General features: G+C 46.3%; 1 protein-coding gene across 1 annotated transcript; it reads left to right on the top strand.

Moving 5' to 3' along the window:
- Window positions 1–16,683: 16,683 nt before the first annotated feature.
- On the top strand, window positions 16,684–18,232 carry LOC115482558 (calpain small subunit 1-like). Its single transcript, XM_030222436.1, has 2 exons — window positions 16,684–17,013; window positions 17,086–18,232. Exons 1-2 carry the CDS (start codon window positions 16,875–16,877, stop codon window positions 17,913–17,915), a joined length of 969 nt encoding a protein of 322 aa, XP_030078296.1. The 5' UTR covers window positions 16,684–16,874; the 3' UTR covers window positions 17,916–18,232.
- The last annotated feature ends 1,379 nt before the right edge of the window (window positions 18,233–19,611 follow it).

The following is a 19,611-nucleotide window of genomic DNA, read 5'->3' as shown; positions in this document are numbered from 1 at the left end:
TACTTCAGGGCGTTACCTATTTTCCACACTGGGCTGCTGTGATTCATCCATGTGATGAGTAATGAGGAGAAACTATCAGTCATTCCTGGCTCCTGGGCATTAAAAGTCAGAATGCAGCAATCCAAGTGACAATAGACAATTTCTGTTAAGCAGATTTTCTGTCAAGTGTTATGCTTGTCGCTGCTATGTTACAAAAAAAAGCTTTGTCTTCCAGCAAGAGTTGGTTAGTGCAAGTCTTCAAAACATCTGCAGCTTGTTAATGGCTCTGTTGTTTTCTTTATTTCATCTTATTCCTACATCTCCTTTCTTTTATCTTCCGTGTATTTTATTTCTTATGTTGTGACAATAAATTTTGGGGGGTGATGGCGGTTGCCGAACTAGCAAGTAACATAGGTCCTGGTTTTGAATGTATATCTTAAAAGCAGTGAGAGGGTGGGCGGGGGTGTCTAGTCCCCGATTCCTCCTCTCAAAATCAGTGCTGCAGCTTCCGTACCCCCAGATTCTCGACCAAAGTTGGGTATGGATCCCAGATGCACTTGCAAACTAATTAGTCAATGAGGTGTAACAGTTAATTCTTGGGGTTTATTGTACTTAATCTAATCTAAAATGACTCTTTTTATCCCGCTTAATCCCTATAAAGGTCCAAAGCAATCTCTAATACATCAGTTAACATTAATTTAAAACTATAAATCAATATATCTAAATTAAACATAAATAAAAACAATATGTCATCAAATTCAAACATCCAGTTGAACATACTTCTTAAGGAGAAATGCCTTCAAGTCTCTATGACATAATGAATATTGAGTTGTCACAGAAGCTGGCAGAGAGCTCCATACATGAACAGTCTGATACCAAAAAGAAATTTGCAAAATCCTTGGGTTTCTAATCCCCTTAAAAGAAGGACCTGTACAAGTCATTGGTGAGGCCCCACCTGGAGTATTGTGTTCAGTTTTGGAGGTCGTACCTTGCGAAGGATGTTAAAAAAAAATGGAAGCGGTGCAAAGAAAAGCTACGAGGATGGTATGGGATTTATGTTCCAAGACATATGAAGAGAGGCTTGTTGACCTGAACATGTATACCCTGGAGGAAAGGAGGAACAGGGGTGATATGATACAGACGTTCAAATATTTGAAAGGTATTAATCCGCAAATGAACCTTTTCTGGAGATGGGAAGGCGGTAGAACTAGAGGACATGATATGAGAGTGAAGGGGGGCAGACTCAGGAAAGATGTCAGGAAGTATTTTTTCATGGAGAGGGTGGTGGATGCTTGGAATGCCCTCCCGCGGGAGGTGGTGGAGATGAAAACAGTAACGGAATTCAAACATGCGTGGGATGTACATAAAGGAATCCTGTGCAGTAGGAATGGATCCTCAGAAGCTTAGCCGAAATTGGGTGGCGGAGCAGGTGGGGAAAGAGAGGTTGGTGGTCGGGAGGCGAGGATAGTGGAGGGCAGACTTATACGGTCTGTGCCCTGAAAAAGGCAGGTACAAATCAAGGTAAGGTATACACATATGAGTTTATCTTGTTGGGCAGACTGGATGGACCATGCAGGTCTTTTTCTGCCGTCATCTACTATGTTACTATGACCTACCAAATCCATTCGATGTAACAATCAAGCAGTGCCTAATCTAGCTGAATAAGTAACCAAATGAAGAACATACCCTGATATAAGACCATACCAAATTTTTAAAATGATACAAGATTTTAAAAGAATCCGCGCCTGAATAGTCAGCCAGTGTAACTCCTTTAACAAGGGAGACACATGATCAAATTTACCCCCTCCCCCCAGGGCCACCGAGAGACAGGGCAGAACCGGATCTCCTCAAGCCGCCCCCCCCACTTGTACCGCTGCTCCCACCTGCCCCCTTACCTTTCTGCCTTTGCCTTCAAGGGGGGGGGGGGGGGGCAGAGCCAGCAAGCCGCTTCCTGCATGCCTGCTCCCACGGTCTGCTACTACTACTACTTATCACTTCTATAGTGCTACAGGACCCGTATGATTGCATTAACGTGATATCGCACTAATGCAATCATCCAGGTTCTGGGCGGCCTCGCCTTGTCGCCTTGCCCCCTCACAAATACCTTTGCTGGCGGGGGTCCCCAACCCCCGCCAGCTGAAGCCTTCAGCGCGGTGTCCGGCGCAGCCGCGTTCGCTGCCTGCCCCCTGCTCTTTTTTCCTTCTTGCTCCACCTGTGCATGCTGATGCTCAGCATCTGCGTGCACAAGAGGAACAAGAAGAAAGAAGAGCAGGGGGCAGGCAGCGAACGCGGCTGCGCCGGAGACCGCTGAGCATCAGCATGCACAAGAGGAGCAAGAAGAGCAGGGGGCAGGCAGTGAACACGGCTGCGCTGGAGACTACGCTGAAGAAGGCTTCGGCTGGCGGGGGTTGGGGACCCCCGCCAGCCAAACCAGGGGCCCAGGCCCCCATGGCCCCCTGTAGTTACGCCTCTAGTCCCATACCTTTTACTGCGGCATTGTAAAAGGACCCCTTATTTATATCTATCACTTCTATTTTGTCTTATCAGCATATCATATATAGGTCACTGTGTATAACGGTCTGTGCCAGAGCCGGTGGTGGGAGGCGGGACTGGTGGTTGGGAGGCGGGGATAGTGCTGGGCAAACTTATACGGTCTGTGCCCTGAAAAGGACAGGTACAAATCAAGGTAAGGTATACACAAAAAGTAGCACATATGAGTTTATCTTGTTGGGCAGACTGGATGGACCGTGCAGGTCTTTTTCTGCCGTCATCTACTATGTTACTATGTAACTAACAATTCTACCCTTATCCTACTCTGTATTGCTCAGTAGAAGCTGTAGTCCCATCCCCGGAGACTTATCAGTCTCATTGGGACTACTTCTCTCTATATGCTACTATATATTCGTCCTTTTAAGCTTTTTTGTAACACTGTTTACCTGTCAATCCTATTTAAATACTTATTTATCGATGTGATGCCGCTATACACATCCATTTCCTGTTATGACGGAACAGTTTTGCTTTGTTTTGTTACGTTTAGATGTTATTTCATCTTTCAGAATTCTAAAATTTTCAATAAAAATGATTTGAACTAAGAAAAAGTTGGGTGCGGAAATCCATTCAAAGCGCCATTCTATAAAGATTACTTAATGCTATGCAACCTTTGTGGAATTTTGGCTCTTAGTGCGGATCTTAACAGCATTGCGAGTTTGATGTCCGGTGGTGCCCGCACGACATATCTTATTCCAACGTCTATTACATTTTATCCTTCTTCACTGTTACGATGCTGTTTCTATAATTGTTAAGGCTCCTGACAAAGGCACACCAGCTGAAACACGGCCGTGTCGAGTCTTTCAACAATTGCCTTACCGTACTTTGGAAGCAATAAAGACTTAGAGCCAGATGCACTAAAGTCGTCGGTAATTCCTGTTCCCTACCGATTCCATAGCGAATCGGTAGGGAACGGGAATGCATCAACGATAGGGAATGCAAATGAGCTACTCGTTGTAGCTCACTTGCATTCGCTATTTTCCTCGGTTGCCAGTCGGAGAATCGGGACGTCCCTTTCGATTATGCACCTCTTCCTGGTCTCTTCAGCCAATCAAAGTGGGCTTAGCTGGCTGTTGTCAGCGAAAGGCGCTCTGATTGGCTGAAGAGACCAGGAAGAGGTGCATAATCGAAAGGGACGTCCTGATTCTCCGGCAACCAGGAAAATAGAAACATTTTGCTGTGGAGGGGTAAGTGGCACGGTGAAGACAAAATAGAAAGGGGGAAAAAAACACGAGCGCCGGCAGAGCAAAAAACGGCGAAAAAAAAAGACGTCTCTCACAAGCGCAGGGAGAGTACGTCCATAAAGGACGCCCCTCACATGCGCTCCCTGCTTTTTTTTTCTTTTTTACCTTTTTTGGGGGGCCCTTTTCCGATTCCCTCACAGGAGCCCTAACGAGAGGTGCAGACCTTCCGTTAGGGTTCCTAATGTAAGGGAATCGGAAAAACGGTAGTGCATCTCATTATAATAGCTTTTGAATAATTTGCATTCCGTTTTCGTTGCCTGCTACTGTGGCAGGGAAAATGCCCTTAGTGCATGCTGGAACCAGTTTAAAACGCAAGTTGTGGGCTCGTTAGGTTTAGTGCATCTGGCCCTTAATCATTTGATCTGGCTTTGGCTTCCTCTTCTTTTGCCCCCTCACCCTTGGTTGCTAGCTTTACATGAAATGTTCACAAACAATAGTGCACACTACGTGCAAAGAGGACTCACTGTTTCTCAATAGGGGACGTTCCTTAAGAACAGTATGCCCTCTTTACACATTGCGATTGTGCACACAACATCTTTACCCACTGTGCACTCGCGATGATATTTGTTCCAGAACAAAACAAAACAAAAAATGTTTCGGCTGCCCATCCCTATGCTCTACACAACCGAAACAAGCAAAAACTTGACATTCGTTCATTTAAAATGCTACAGTTTCTATAAGCCCAAGAAACTTCCAGCCAGGACCTCAACCTTTCATTCTGTTTAAAGGGTTGAACAACATCTCCTTAAGCCCAGAATCAGTCTGGAGAGATGAGAGAGACCTGTGTCAGCTTGATTCTCCAACAAGTCATTCAGGTTTTGCCCCAAACAAACCTGCTGGAAAGAGACCATCCCATAATTGTTCTCTTAGTTAGGAATTAGAGTTACAGTCAAATCCTGCTTAAATCATAATTGGGCTACCCAAGTGTCTGATATACATGGTTAGGATTCCTGGTTTTTACCCAGGCGGCCTGGGTTCGACTCCCGGTATGGGAACCATTTTTGGCAAATGCGTGTGAGGTCTTTTTTTCTCAGAGAGAAAGAACTGTGTCCAAAGGTGATGACATATTAGGCTGGCTGTGGTAAGGTAAGAGATAGTGAGAGCTAGTTGGGTAACAGCTAAATAATAAAGTCAGTAATACAATACTCTAGGGACAGTTAAATGTGCAATAAATCACAATAAAAAGGGCAAGGAAAGTATATACTTGCCACTCTTCAGGGAAATACCTCCGACCAGGACGCAATCAACTGGTCCTCAGGAGCCACTCCGACTCTTACCAGGGAGCTCGCAAGGGGAGCTAATGGATACCCCCAGCTATTCAGCCGTCCTGCGAATGGGGCTGAATAGAAGAGCGGCTTGTCCAACGGGGCTCGCAGATCTTCCACCCTGGACAACCATGGACAATAAACAAGAAAACTAAACTTCACAAGAGACCCAGTTGTACTCCCTTCTTAAACCAAAGTCAGATGAACTACACGTCTATAGAACCCTTACCTTTTCAGGATATGCGAAGGCGGTAGAACAAGAGGACATGAAATGAGATTGAAGGGGGGCAGACTCAAGAAAAATGTCAGGAAGTATTTTTTCACGGAGAGAGTAGTGGATGCTTGGAATGCCCTCCCGCGGGAGGTGGTGGAAATGAAAACGGTAACGGAATTCAAACATGCGTGGGATAAGCATAAAGGAATCCTGTGCCGAAGGAATGGATCCTCAGGAGCTTAGTCGAGATCAGGAGGCGGGGCTGGTGGTTGGGAGGTGGGGATAGTGCTGGGCAGACTTATACGGTCTGTGCCGGAGCCAGTGGTTGGGAGGCGGGGCTGGTGGTTGGGAGGCCACATTGAGCCTGCAAATAGGTGAGAAAATGTGGGGTATAAATGTGACAAATAAATAAATAAAAGGCAAACTGATTGTATTATAAAAGCGAGTAACCCTAGATCCAATATCTACGATTCGCTTTGCTGTATTTAACCTCATCTTTCCCTTCTGAAATGTTTCCCATGAGATGTGTTCTATTTAGTACTTTTGGAGCTAAATGTATGGAATGTTTTTCACAGTTTGGGGGCAGGACTATATTTTATTTACTAGTAAAACAGGCCTGTTTCTGACCCAAATGAAACGGGCGCTAGCAAGGTTTTCCTCGGAGTGTGTATGTTTGAGAGAGTATGTGTGAGAGTGACTGTGTGAGAGAGAGAGAGAGAGTGAATGTGCGAGTGTGTGTGTGTGACAGAGAGAGATTGAGACTGGGTGCGAGTGTGTCTGTGAGAGAGAGTGTGTGTGTGAGAGTGAGAGTGTGTGCCAGGGCCCCCCCCCCCCCCCCCCAGTTCCAGTGTCACCCCTTCCTCCGTGTTCCAGGGTCATCGTCACCCCCTCCCTCCCTCCGAGTTCCAGGGTCTTCCCCCCGTTTTTTTTTTCTAGTTTTTGTACAGGTGTTGCATTCCCTCCCTCCTCCCCTCTCGTCCCCTCCCCCGAATACAGAGTAGGATAAGGGTAGAAGTACACTTGATTATAACTGGAGTGGAAAAATTCGTAAAGTTTGAAGTAATAGGATTATGTGGAAGGGGTATTGTTAATTTCTTAGTTCGATAGATGTGATTGTTCATGAATTAGTTCGGGTCTGCTGCGTAGGCTTTCCGGAAGAGGTGAGTCTTGAGGTCTTTTCGGAAATTTCATGCTGTAATCTGCTTTGTACCTTCTGTCAAAACTAAAAAGGCAGAATATAGTTTCTTATTAAATTAAATTGAAATTGCATTAAATAGGTTGCATAGTGTCAAAAACTACGTAAGTGCTTTTAAATAGGGATGGGTTGTCATTTGCTACACATCCCGAGTCCTTGTCTGTCATTAACAAATGAAAACGAGTAGAAAAAACATGGCATTTTGGTTATTTTTTCATTTGCTGAGAATTCTTTGGGATGAGGGCACACTCTTAATGACATCTCTCTTGTACGAACAAATAAAACAAGAATTCCTAGAAACGACACTCAATGTGGAAACTCAAACGCGTGAAGCAATTCTTCCCGAGGGAAACATTTCGCAACCTGATACAATCAATGGTACTAAGCCACTTAGACTACTGCAATGGAATTTATGCGGGACGTAAAGAACAAACCTTAAAGAAACTTCAGACCGCTCAAAACACGGCAGCTAGGCTTATATTTGGTAAAACGCGATTTGAAAGCGCAAAACCCCTCCGCGAAAAACTACACTGGCTCCCAATCAAAGAACGCATCGCCTTCAAAATCTGCATCCTGGTTCACAAAATCATCTACGGAGATCTTCAAGGTATGTCGTACATGTTGTGTTTTTAATGTTGTGAGTCATAGCTTGGCTCTGACTGCAGTGCACAAAGCTACTATTTCAAAACATTTTACTACAGTTTCAAAGTTAGGTAATTCTTACATTCTCCCTTCATATAAAAGTTCTCTATTATTATCCTGAGATCTTCAATGCCCACTACCCTGATAATATTAACTAGGATACCTCGTTCTAGAGGTACCCCAAGCTTCTAAATTGCCCAAAGGTTTTTTTTACATAAGAATACATAAGGCCATTAGTAGTTGTACTTCAAGATCTTTGTAATGCTCCAAGGGACATAGTAACATAGTAGACGGCAGAAAAAAACCTGTACGGTCCACCCAGTCTGCCCAACAAGACAACTCATATGTGCTACTTTTTGTGTATACCCTACTTTGATTTGTACCTGTGCTCTTCAGGGCACAGACCGTATAAGTCTGCCCAGCACTATCCCCGCCTCCCAACCACCAGTCCTGCCTCCCACCACCGGCTCTGGCACAGACCATATAAGTCTGCCCAGCACTTTTACGGTAGTAGTGCAGTGGACTTTGATCCTGGGGAACTGGGTTCGATTCCCACTGCAAATCCTTGTGACTTTGGGCAAGTCACTTAACCCTCCATTGCCCCTGGTACAAAATAAGTACCTGAATATATGCAAACCGCTTTGAATGTAGTTGCAAAAACCACAGCAGAATATCAAGTGCCATTAACAAGGTTCCAGGCACAATCTCAAAGAGTAGCAACATTCCGTGTAGAACCCCAAAGAATAGCAAGATTCCGGAATCCCAAGGAGTGGAAGAGTAGCCTAGTGGTTGCTACTATTTGAGATTCTACATGGAATGTAGCTAGTGGAGGAGTAGCCTAGCGGACTTTGATCCTGGGGAACTGAGTTCGATTCCCACTGCAGCTCCTTGTGACTCTGAGCAAGTCACTTAACCCTCCATTGCCCCTGGTACAAAATAAGTACCTGAATATATGTAAACCGCTTTGAATGTAGTTGCAAAAACCTCAGAAAGGCGGTATATCAAGTCCCAGTTCCCTTTCCCCCTTTCCCTTATGACATCACAATATCAGAAGTGAGCCAAGTATTGGGCAATCAAGCCATTGTGACATCACTGATGAGGTTGGCTCTTATTGGTGGAATGAGTGGAGGAGTAGCCTAGTGATTAGTGCAGTGGACTTTGACCCTGTGAATTGGGTTCAATTCCCACTGCAGCTCCTTGTGACTCTGGGCAAGTCACTTAACCCTCCATTGTCCCAGGTGCAAATAAGTACCTGTATATAATATGTAAAGTGCTTTGAATGTAGTTGGAAAAACCACAGAAAGGCGGCATATAAGTCCCGTTCCCTTTCCCCTTAAAGTTTCCAAATGAGGTGGCTGATGCAAAAGCCTGAATACAAACAGGTATGGAGAGCACCCCTCTCTGACAGGCAGAATTGTGGTGCTTGTTAAACCAGCATTACTGGAGGAGCAGTAGGTGTGAAAGGCACCTCAGGGGGTGCTCCCAGTCTCAGCCTGCTTTCTTTTCAATACTGCCAAGGATAGCCAGTTCAGCTTTTCTCTGTGCCTCACCCACATCATGCTGTAAATGCCCTCTCTGTTATCCTCCCAAGACAGGGGCTGGGTTGTAAAATCAGAAATTTTAATTTACAGTGATTAGGAATGCTTTGTGCCTGTTGTTTTGGTAAGAGAGAATTGCGTTATACCATCTCATAAGCAAAAGATCACCTAAACCATGAACTGGCCTGAACAAACAGAGACAAAGCCAAACAATATAAGGTCGGTCACAGATTAATCTTTGGGAAACATTTTACTCAGACACGCTGACTGCTACAGCTGGAGTGACATAGCATCAGTTTTTTAGCACCAGACATTCAATGTCCCCCTCAGTCTCTCTTAAAACTAATTACTTAAAATACAACCTATCTCTAAAAATAACTAAAAACCAACCATCCCTTTTTTTTGTTACATTTGTACCCTGTGCTTTCCCACTCATGGCAGGCTCAATGCGGCTTACATGGGGCAATGGAGGGTTAAGTGACTTGCCCAGTGCCTGAAGTGGGAAAAACTCAGTTCCTCAGGACCAAAGTCCACCACCCTAACCACTAGGCCACTCCTCCACTGTTGCTACTATTTGAGATTCTACATGGAATGTTGCTATTCCACTAGCAACATTCCATGTAGAAGTCGGCCCTTGCAGATCACCAATGTGGCCGCGCAGGCTTCTGCTTCTGTGAGTCTGACGTAAGTGCAGGACGTCAGACTCACAGAAACAGAAGCCTGCGCAGCCTTCTACATGGAATGTTGCTAGTGGAATAGCAACATTCCATGTAGAATCTCCAATAGTAGCAACATTCCATGTAGAATCTCCAATAGTATCTATTTATTGTTGTTACATTTGTACCCTGCGCTTTCCCACTCATGGCAGGCTCAATGCGGCTTACATGGGGCAATGGAGGGTTAAGTGACTTGCCCAGAGTCACAAGCAGCTGCCTGCCCAACGAGCCCACTCCCACTTATAAACAGTAGGTCAGCATTGACAAACTGCACCCCTATCAGTAATCACTAAAATATCTGAATTCTCAACAACAATCAGATCATAATCCTTATCTTTCCACCCAAACCCTCTTCTCCTCTTTCCCCACTTTCCGTCTCTGTTGACAACGCCCTCATCCTCCCCGTCTCTTCAGCACGCAATCTCGGAGTCATTTTCGACTCCTCCCTCTCCTTCTCTGCCCATAACCAGCAGACAGCTAAGACCTGTCGCTTCTTCCTCTATAATATAAGCAAAATTCGCCCATTCCTCTCTGAACAGACCACCCGAACCCTCATCCATTCGCTCGTTACCTCTCGTCTATTGCAACCTTCTCCTCGCTGGCCTCCCGCTTAGCCACTATCCCCCCTTCAAAATTCTGTCCAAAATTCCGCCGCACGTCTTATCTACCGCGTGAACCGATACTCTCATATCACCCCTCTCCTCAAGTCGCTTCACTGGCTCCCAATCCGCTACTGTATACAGTTCAAGCTTCTCCTATTGACCTTCAAGTGCACCCCCATTACCTCTCTACCCTCCTCTCCCCGTATGTTCCCACCCGTAACGTCCGCTCTCAGGACAAATCACTCCTATCTGTACCCTTCTCCACCACCGCTAACTCCAGACTCCGCCCCTTCTGCCTCGCATCACCTTATGCCTGGAACAGACTTCCAGAGCCATACGCCATGCGCCCTCCCTCCCCATTTTCAAGTCCTTACTCAAGGCCCATCTCTTCTCCCTTGCTTTTGGCGCCTAACCACCTTCCCCATTCCTGTTACCTACACTGACTACGTAGTCTGTTACCGTTAGATTGTAAGCTCTCTTGAGCAGGGACTGTCCTTCCCCGTGTTTAAACTTGTACAGCGCTGCGTAACCCTGGCAGCGCTATAGAAATGCTAAGTAGTAGTAGTAGTAAATCAATATAGCCTTATTCCTAACAGAGCGAGCGTTTATGAGAGAGCCATTTTCAACATACAGTCCCCATATTGAAGGGGGGCAGACTCAGGACTAATGTCAGGAAGTATTTTTTCACAGAGAGGGTGGTGGATATGTGGAATGCCCTCCCGCAGGAGGTGGTGGAGATGAAAACGGTAATGGAATTCAAAAAATGCGTGGGATAAACATAAAAGAATCCTGTTCAGAAGGAATGGATCCTCAGAAGCTTAGCGGAGATTAGGTGGCGACACTGGTAATTGGGAAGCAAAACCAGTGCTGGGCAGACTTCTATGGTCTACACCCTGATTATAACTGAATAGATAGGGATGGGCTGGAGTGTACATTTTAAGGGGTTTCAATGTTAGCTTCAGAACTTTAGTACAAGAAGAGTTCTGGGCAGACTTCTACGGTCTGTGTCCTGAGAAAGGCAGAGACAAATCAAACTCAGGTATACATATAAAGTAGCACATACCATGTAAAATGAGTTTATCTTGTTGGGCAGACTGGATGGACTGTACAGGTCTTTATCTGCCATCATTTACTATGTTACTCTTTCACAGACAGCACCTGTACCTGCCTTAAAGCATCTGTAACTCAAGAAACAACCTCCTACACCTTGTTAAACACGCCAATGGCCCATACCTCTCCCGTTCCATAACCACCTCAATACCAGACATTTAAAAACCCAACTCAACTAATACACAATACTATCAAATGCACATCAGGGGTATACGAGTTCCCAGAATAACCGCCCAAAGTCTGCCCAAAAGAGCGCCCTAAGGAGCACCTTAGTCGTGCTCCTATGTCAGCGTGACGAAGGAGGTTTCTGCATCCTCAGTGCATCGCACCTCCGGCACTCCTGTGCCCATTTTCACTCAGCCCTGATGAGTGACATCAGCCAGGGTGACAGAGCTAATGCTGTCCTGGGGCTACAGACAAAGAACCCGCCAGAGGGTGTCCTGGTAGCAGAAGCAGATGGAACAAATCAGGGATTGGTTAAGATGTAAAGTTTAAAAAGGCAGGCCAACAAAAGAATTTGAAAGGAGCTTCTATAGAGACCAAAACTAATAACAGAAGGTTTTTTTCCAAGTACATTTGAAGCAAAAAGCCCATGACAGAGTCATTTGGAACCCCCTAGATGGCACTCAGGGTTTACAAGGCCATAGCAGAAATTCCAAATGAAATATTTGTTTTGATTATCTCTGTTGCAGAGGGTATTGGGAAAGTGTTCACATCAGAAACACTTTTTGACAGCGCGGACTGTGAGGAACTGAAAGAACTCATAAATGAAATTGCAGATGTATTATTAGTAATCTGTAACTAAGATTAAAATCAGTGATGGTACCTTAGGGTTGGAGGGCAGGCCAATGAAATGCCAATCTTTCTTTAAATAGGGCTCTAGGAGTGATCCAGGAAACTAAAGGTCAGTGTGTATATGATCTGGTCCTGTCTGCTCTGTTACATCTTCCAGGGTCACACAGTCATGTGTTTTTTTCAAAGACTCAAACAAAGGATTAATTGAGTTTTTCTACTATGGCTTTCTCAGCCTTGACTGCCCTGTTTCACACCTTGGCCATCTAGTGATCAAATCTGAAGGGTATCTGGGGTACAATGTGTAAGTGGGGGGGGGGGGGGGGTTTGGAGCCCTATGCAGAGACAGACTTTTGGTGTGTTGTTGGCCACTTGCCATCTTTTCTCCTTCCCCACGGGATCTAGAGGAACTTTTAAAAGTCTGGGATCTGGGAGGAGGTCAGTGTATCACACATAGCAATCCAGCAGCGCTGCCTGGTGTTTAACCCTCTGGGAAACAGGTAAAAGGGCTTAAGGACTTCAGCGCCAAAGTCTGGCCGTAAGAGCTGTGAAATCGGTGCTTAGAGACTGGAAATTGGAAAACAGAGCTGCTGGCAGGGAGTGTGCTGTGTGTGCACCAAGCATATCTCCTCTCAGACCACCATCACTGTCTCAGATAGTTTGCAAAATGATTAAGTTCTGTGGCCCTACCAGTGGGTGGCTTCCGTTTTTTTTTTGCTGAGCTTGTGCTCAGTGGTAATATAAAGGGGTGTTAAAAATGATTTGTGAAAAAAATAGTAATTGTAGGCTCACCGTGGTGGAAATTGTTGGGGTTTTTTTTTTTTGCTAATATGTGAAAGTAGTGCAGAGGCTGAGGAAGGTTGTGGATGTCACTCATGTCTGCTGAGTTTCCCTGCGTTACCCTGGCAACCACAGGGTAAACATTCCGTTAGTAGCTGTTTGTGGACAGCAGAGCTGCCAAGTTACTGGTTCCAGGAGGGAGACGTTTTGGCCAGTCCTGGATTTCTGCCAACCTCATCCTGGTGCATTATGGGATCTGCAGCACTGATTTCAGTGGATAGAGTTATGGACTACATGTCCCACACTGCTTTTGGTAAGTTTATCAATAGAAATAGAATTAAAAAAAAACAGAGAAAAGAAAATAAGATGTTACCTTTTTGATTGGACTAACTTAATACATTTTTTGATTAGCTTTCGAAGGGAGCCCTTCTTCGTCTGATCAGAAATAAGCAAATGTTGATAAATAACAGTATATATAAGTGAAACATCAAAGCATTTCAGTGACAGTCCGACTCTCACAGGGTCAGGGTGGGGTGGGTTAGATGAGGGACAGGGAGATAGATTTGCTTGGAGATAAGAGGGTGACAAAGCAGTAGAATTCTGTGGTTTATAATGGGCTAGAAAACCCAGATCTTTAAGTCCTGTCTGGTGGGTGTCAAAATATTTAATCATTCTGACTTCAAAGGTCTTGCATTCCTGTATTGTTTTAAAGTTTCCTTTCAATATTCTCACCATAAAATCATTGGTACAGTGTTCTGGTTTTGTAAACTGCTGTCCCAATATCCTGGTTGGCACTGGCATTTTTCATGTGATGTCTATGTAAATTAAATCTTTTCTTGAGCATCTGGCTTGTTTCTCCAATGTAGCACCCTTCCTTGCATTTTTTACACTGAATGCTATATACCACATTGGAAGATGAGCATGTGAAGGATTCCTTTATGTTGAATATTTTTCCTTTGCGAATGACCGTGGGATCCTGTGAAATGTTTTGGCATAGGGAAGTTTGAATAGCCCGAGTCCACTGGCGGACTAACAAATGGTTTAAACAATTACGGATTCAAAAACATCAAATCAAGTAGCCACTGCTCACCCTCGGATTGAAAGCATGGAGTGGTGCTACTCTTTGAGATTCTACACAGAATCTTGTTACTCTTTAGGATTCCAGAATCTTTCTATTGTTTGAGATTCTAAATAGAATGTTGCTTCTATTTGAGATTCTGCATGGAATGTTGCTACTAATTGGGATTCTTCCAGGTACTTGTGACCTGGATTGGCCGCTGCTGGAGGCAGAATACTGGGCTAGATGGACCTTTGGTCTTTCCCAGTATGGCAATACTTATGTACTCTTATACTGCGCTTCAGTGAGGAAGGAGGCGTGCAGGAGGCTTTGTGGCCCAATTGCTTTGGTGTCAGGATTTTTAGAGGTACAGGAGCCAGATGGTCAATGGGCGGGGACACTTGCAACTTTTCAGGCTGGATCAGGGAGAAGCCTTAGGGACCAACCCAAAGGAGGTGTGCCAGTAAAATCCTGTCCATCAGGATCTGCTCTGTACGCAGACGATTAATCCCTTTTCTTTTGCACAGTTCCAGGTAAACTAACTATGACAAGGAGCATTGTGGTGTAGTGGGGGAAGGGCCATGTATTATCCTTTGTGGGGGCGGCCCCTGGACAGTGCTGTCAACTGCACGGCATAGGGGAAGTGTCCTGCCCAATTGAGGAGGACCTCTTTAGGTAGTGGGGCTTGGGGATCCCTTCCAGCTCAGGTATGTATAATACATTTGAGTTGGGGATCACTGGGGGGGAGAGGCGGCAGAGGGTGGGGCAGAGGCAGAATTTTGTGCCCACCCACTTTGGGCTTAGACCCACCCAAATTTGGATGTCTGGCTACACCACTGAGGTGGGTAGTTTTCAAACAGCCCCATTACTTAAGGATGTGGCTTTTGGAAGCTGCCCTTATTTTGTGTGTATAGCTAATATTTGAAAGTGCATGTCCAATTATGCATTTTTACAGGATTGTTTTGTGCTGGGTATTTAATGAAGCATTTTGCTGCTTGGTCTGCTATTAAAATGAATACAAAATGTTGAAATAAAAGCAAAATTCTTATTTGCCTGGTGGGAAGAGAGAAGAGGTGGGGAGGGGAGTATTCCCTGAAGCCTCTACTGCACCTCCCACACTCTCCCTGCAGACCAGTTTTGGGCTGGTTTTGGGCGGGGAAATTTTTTAAAATCTGGTAACTCTGCTCACCTCAGCCTCTCCCCACTGCAGACCAACCTCAGAGACCCCCTCCCACACTATCTCGCCCTGTACACCTGATACCCCTCAGTTTGCTCCCTTATGCACACACACAGAGCCCATGCCTCACACACCACCACTGCCCCGGACACCCCATGGACACACGTTAACACATATACAAGCCCCTATTCCCACCACACCTCTGACATCTCACCCACAGCAGACACCCCCATATATCCCTATTGTCTTAGGTCCTCCTTACACAGCCAAACCCTGCACCCATGCGCACTTCTAGCTCCAATATCCTCCCAAACGCACTGTGCCCCTGATACCCCTCAATCGCCACTCCCTGACCTCAGCTCTGAAGGACCAACATCAATGGCCCCCACTATCTCGGGAAAACATGGTGTTATAGGGGCTGGTCTTAAAATGTTCTCCAGGGGACCATTCAGTCCTAGCTGTGCCACTGATATGACCTGTCTGTTTTATGGGAACTGGGACTTGATATACCGCCTTTCTGAGGTTTTTGCAACTACATTCAAAGCGGTTTACATATATTCAGGTACTTATTTTATTACCCTCCAGGGGCAATGGAGGGTTAAGTGACTTGCCCAGAGTCACAAGAAGCTGCAGTGGGAATTGAACCCAGTTCCCCAGGATCAAAGTTCACTGCACTAACCACTAGGCTACTCCTCCACTATCAACATTCCATGTAGAAAGCCTGCCCTTGCAGATCAGCAATGCGGCTGCGCAGGCTTCTGTTTCTGTGAGTCTGACGTCCTGCACGTATGTGCAGGACTTCAGACTCACAGAAACAGAAGCCTGCGCGGCCGCGTTGCTGATCTGCTTCTACATGGAATGTTGCTAGTGGAATAGCAACATTAACATTCCATTTAGAATCTCAAATAGTAGCAACAGAATCTCAATAGTAGCAACATTCCATGTAGAATCTCAAATAGGGTAAGGGAAATGGGACTTAATATACCTCCTTTCTGAGGTTTTTGCAACTACATTCAAAGCGGTTTACATATATACAGGTACTTATTTTGTACCAGGGGCAATGGAGGGTTAAGTGACTTGCCCAGAGTCACAAGGAGCTGCAGTGGGAATTGAACCCAGTTCCCCAGGATCAAAATCCACTGCACTAACCACTAGGCTACTTCTCCACTCATTCCACCAATAAGAGCCAACCTCATCAGTGATGTCACAATGGCTTAAAGTCCATTGCACTAACCACTAGGCTGCTCCTCCACTCATTCCACCAATAAGAGCCAACTTCATCAGTGATGTCATAATGGCTTGATTGCCCGATACTTGGCTCACTTCTGATATTGTGATGTCATAAGGGAAAGGGGGGAAGGGAAATGGGACTTGATATACCGCCTTTCTGAGGTTTTTGCAACTACATTCAAAGTGGTTTACATATATTCAGGTACTTATTTTGTACCAGGGGCAACGGAGGGTTAAGTGACTTGCCCAGAGTCACAAGGAGCTGCAGTGGGAATTGAACTCAGTTCCCCAGGATCAAAATCCCCTGCACTAACCACTAGGCTACTCCTCCACTGGGTGAAGCGGGAGAGGGAGGTTAACTCATTACAATGTCTTCAGTAGCAGATTCCCTGTCTTAAGATACACATATACCCCCCCCCCCCCCCCCATGCCATTCTTCTAATGATGGGTGTTGATTCCTTTCTGTAGGCTGCAGTCTGCTACCACATCTGCTTCAAATAACATCTGCTGCTCTTGAACTTTTTTTTTTTTTCAGGCTCTGCTGGTCTGCTCTGGGCGGGGCACTGCAGATGACTCACACTTCTCCTCTCTTCCTGCCCAGACAGATTTCATATTCAGAGAGAGCAAGCTTTGCAGCTGAGAGAGATTAGCTGCTCCCTCCGGTCTGCAACCAACGCAAGCGAGCAACGAGAGGCAGGTCCTGCAGCTCAGCCTCATCCACCATCTCTGCATGAAGGGCGCTGCCTGCATCTTTGCACGTCTTGATTACTCGTCTCCTGCTGTATAATGTTCCTTTTACAAAAAGGTGGGGACATTCTCGGAGGAGTTCTTGGCGGTGGCAGTGGCGGCGGTGGTGGCGGCGGCGGTGGTGGTCTTGGTAACATTCTCGGAGGAGTTCTTGGCGGTGGTGGCGGCGGCGGCGGTGGCAGCAGAGGTGGCGGCGGTGGAGGCCTCGGTAACATTATTGGAGGCGTTCTTGGCGGTGGTGGTGGTGGAGGCAGCGGTGGCGGTGGTGGAGGCCTCGGTAACATTATCGGAGGCGTTCTTGGTGGTGGTGGTGGAGGCGGAGGCGGTGGCGGAGGCGGTGGTGGCAGCAGAGGCGGCGGCGGTGTCGGTGACATTCTTGGAGGCGTCCTTGGAGGCCTGTCAGGTGGCGGTGGAGGTGGTGGAGGCGGCGGAGGCGGTGGTGCCGCTAATGTCCTGGGTGGAATTATTAATTTTATCGGAAAGGCAGCGGCTCAATACACCCCACAACCACCCCCGCCCCCCAGAAGCAACTTTGCTAACTTGGAGGCCAGCGAGAGTGAGGAGGAACGTGCATTCCGACGCCTCTTTCAGCAGTTGGCTGGAGAAGACATGGAAGTGTGCCCCACTGAGCTGATGGGTATTCTCAACAAGGTGCTGGCCAGACACCAAGACCTGAAGACAGAGGGCTTCACCTTGGACACCTGCCGAAGCATGGTGGCCGTCATGGACAGTGATGGCACAGGCAAACTGAACTTTCAGGAATTCAAGTATCTGTGGACCAACATCAAGAAATGGCAGTGCATCTACAAGAATTTTGATACCAACAAGACGGGGACTATCAGCGCTCTCCAACTGCCTTCAGCCTTCCATGCTGCAGGCTTTGAGCTCAACGAGCAACTACAGGTCATGCTGATCCGACGATACACCGATGGTGAAGGCAACGTCGACTTTGACTGCTTCATCAGCAGCCTGGTCCGCCTGGATGCCATGTTCCGTTCCTTCAAAGCTCTGGACAGAGATAGAAGTGGAGAGGTGCGCATGAACATGCCGCAGTGGTTGGAAATGACCATGTATTCGTGAGGCCAGTCTGGACCTTTCTGCTGCTCAGGGGGGCTTCTTGCCTCTCCCTTCTCTACAGGACCTGGTGATTCTCTTACCTAACTTTGCCTCTCTTGACTGTTTGTTTTTCTTTTTAGCTCTATGTAAACTTGCAGTAGATAACATAATGGCAAAATGACAGCAAATGGTATCAACAGAAATTCTCTCTGTGCTCAGGGAGGGGAGAAGAGAGTGTAACAAGGTCACTTGTAACTGAATGAAGGTCATTAAAATAATCTTTAAGAAAACTTGCTATTTGTTTAGTTAACGCAATAAACATTTTCTCTAGCCCCCACACATTTTTCTAGCTTTAATTGTCGTTATTATTGTCTTTGTGGCCTTCTGAGTGGGCTCCTGTTTTGAAGGTTATGAAACACATTTGTTCAAGTCCCTTTTAGCAAATGTTACACTCTTGAGATTATCTCCTTGCAGAAAATAGCTTGCATTTCTGCTGCCAGGCTTTCGGCAGAACTTGCACTTAAACCTGGGTCGCTGCCAGTTGATCACACCCTTCTGCTTTCTGGGTGACAGTTTGGGATGGGACCATGGTAAATGATAATGCAATGGAGGTTGTCTTCTCTGATGGTGTCCTGACATGGGGATCCCTGGCCCTGTAGCTAGTTAAAGTAAATGCTGCACATCCCCCACTGTCTTTGCAAGGCAGCTACTGCCAGGAGCAGAGGAGGCAGGGAGGGCACTTGCTTGGGTGTGTTCCAGTCCAGCTAAAATTCCTCCGCTGTGCTCCGCCGCAGAGCAGGGGAGGGGGGTTTCCTAGTGGAAAAACACTGTATACTGCACTACTTTTTCTTAGCAAGCACTGCCCTAATCGGTAAAATTAAGTAGAACCTGGGAAGTTTTTTTTTATTTTGCAAACCAGAGGAAACCAGGACCACACATAGAATGTGTCCGCTAGGCCCCTTTATCAGAAGTCTCTCTGCAGCCATAGGCCTAGTTTGGTGTGAGCATGTGGGGCGGTGCCCCCTCCCAAATGTTGGGGGTACTAATGCTGAATTGGTCCCCCTTCCCCCCCCCCCCCCTTATAAGCTAGGGTTTTGTCACACCCGAGTTGAATGCATCACAAATAAACTCTTTTCTGGGAAGTTAGAGGAATATCTTTAAAAACAGGAAATCTCGTGGCATAGAAAATATTTTTGGAGCAAGCAGAAAAGGATGGGCGGGGACCGTAAAAGGTGGGGGAATTGTTTGCCTCCCCCCTACATGATTTTAATGACTAACTCTTTTTGCATCTATTTCTATGTTTGTTTGGGTTTTTTTGGTGTAACCCCTGTTTCTGTTGTGTCCTCTTGGCTGGAAAATTTGATGTAGGCACGGGTGGGGGTATACTTGCAGTGCCCCCACCTATGCTTGCACAAAGAAGCCCAGGGGCTTATAAACCCCTGAGATGCCTGTGAGTGCCAGGCAGGCAGGGGCAGCACCATGCATTCCTTGTGGAAGTGCAGCTGGGGGTGGGGACACATTATGGAATGTGTTCCCTCCCAGTCTGGCTCCTGGTACCCTTCCAGGGCATCTTTGGTGCGGGAGTCCAAAAACAGTATGCACATGTCTGGGGGGAAGGGGAGGGAGCAGGGTGGGAGACTGGAGAGATGATGCATGTATGGCTGAGAAAGGACTGAGGAGGGAGGGTCTGTATGAGGGGTCAGGATGCTGTGAATGTTTG

This window comes from Microcaecilia unicolor, chromosome 13 (assembly GCF_901765095.1).
Source record: "Microcaecilia unicolor chromosome 13, aMicUni1.1, whole genome shotgun sequence".
Lineage (NCBI taxonomy): Eukaryota > Metazoa > Chordata > Amphibia > Gymnophiona > Siphonopidae > Microcaecilia > Microcaecilia unicolor.
The sequence above is the reverse complement of the archived record's forward strand: the minus strand, read 5'-3'. Positions and strand labels throughout refer to the sequence as shown.

Bases quoted from the DNA above. Each gene is read 5' to 3' on its own strand.
- LOC115482558 (XM_030222436.1), top strand. From the start codon at position 16,875: ATGTTCCTTTTACAAAAAGGTGGGGACATTCTCGGAGGAGTTCTTGGC. The intron at 17,014-17,085 runs GCAGCAGAGGTG...GTGGTGGTGGAG, and splicing joins TGGTGGCGGCGGCGGCGGTG to GCAGCGGTGGCGGTGGTGGA.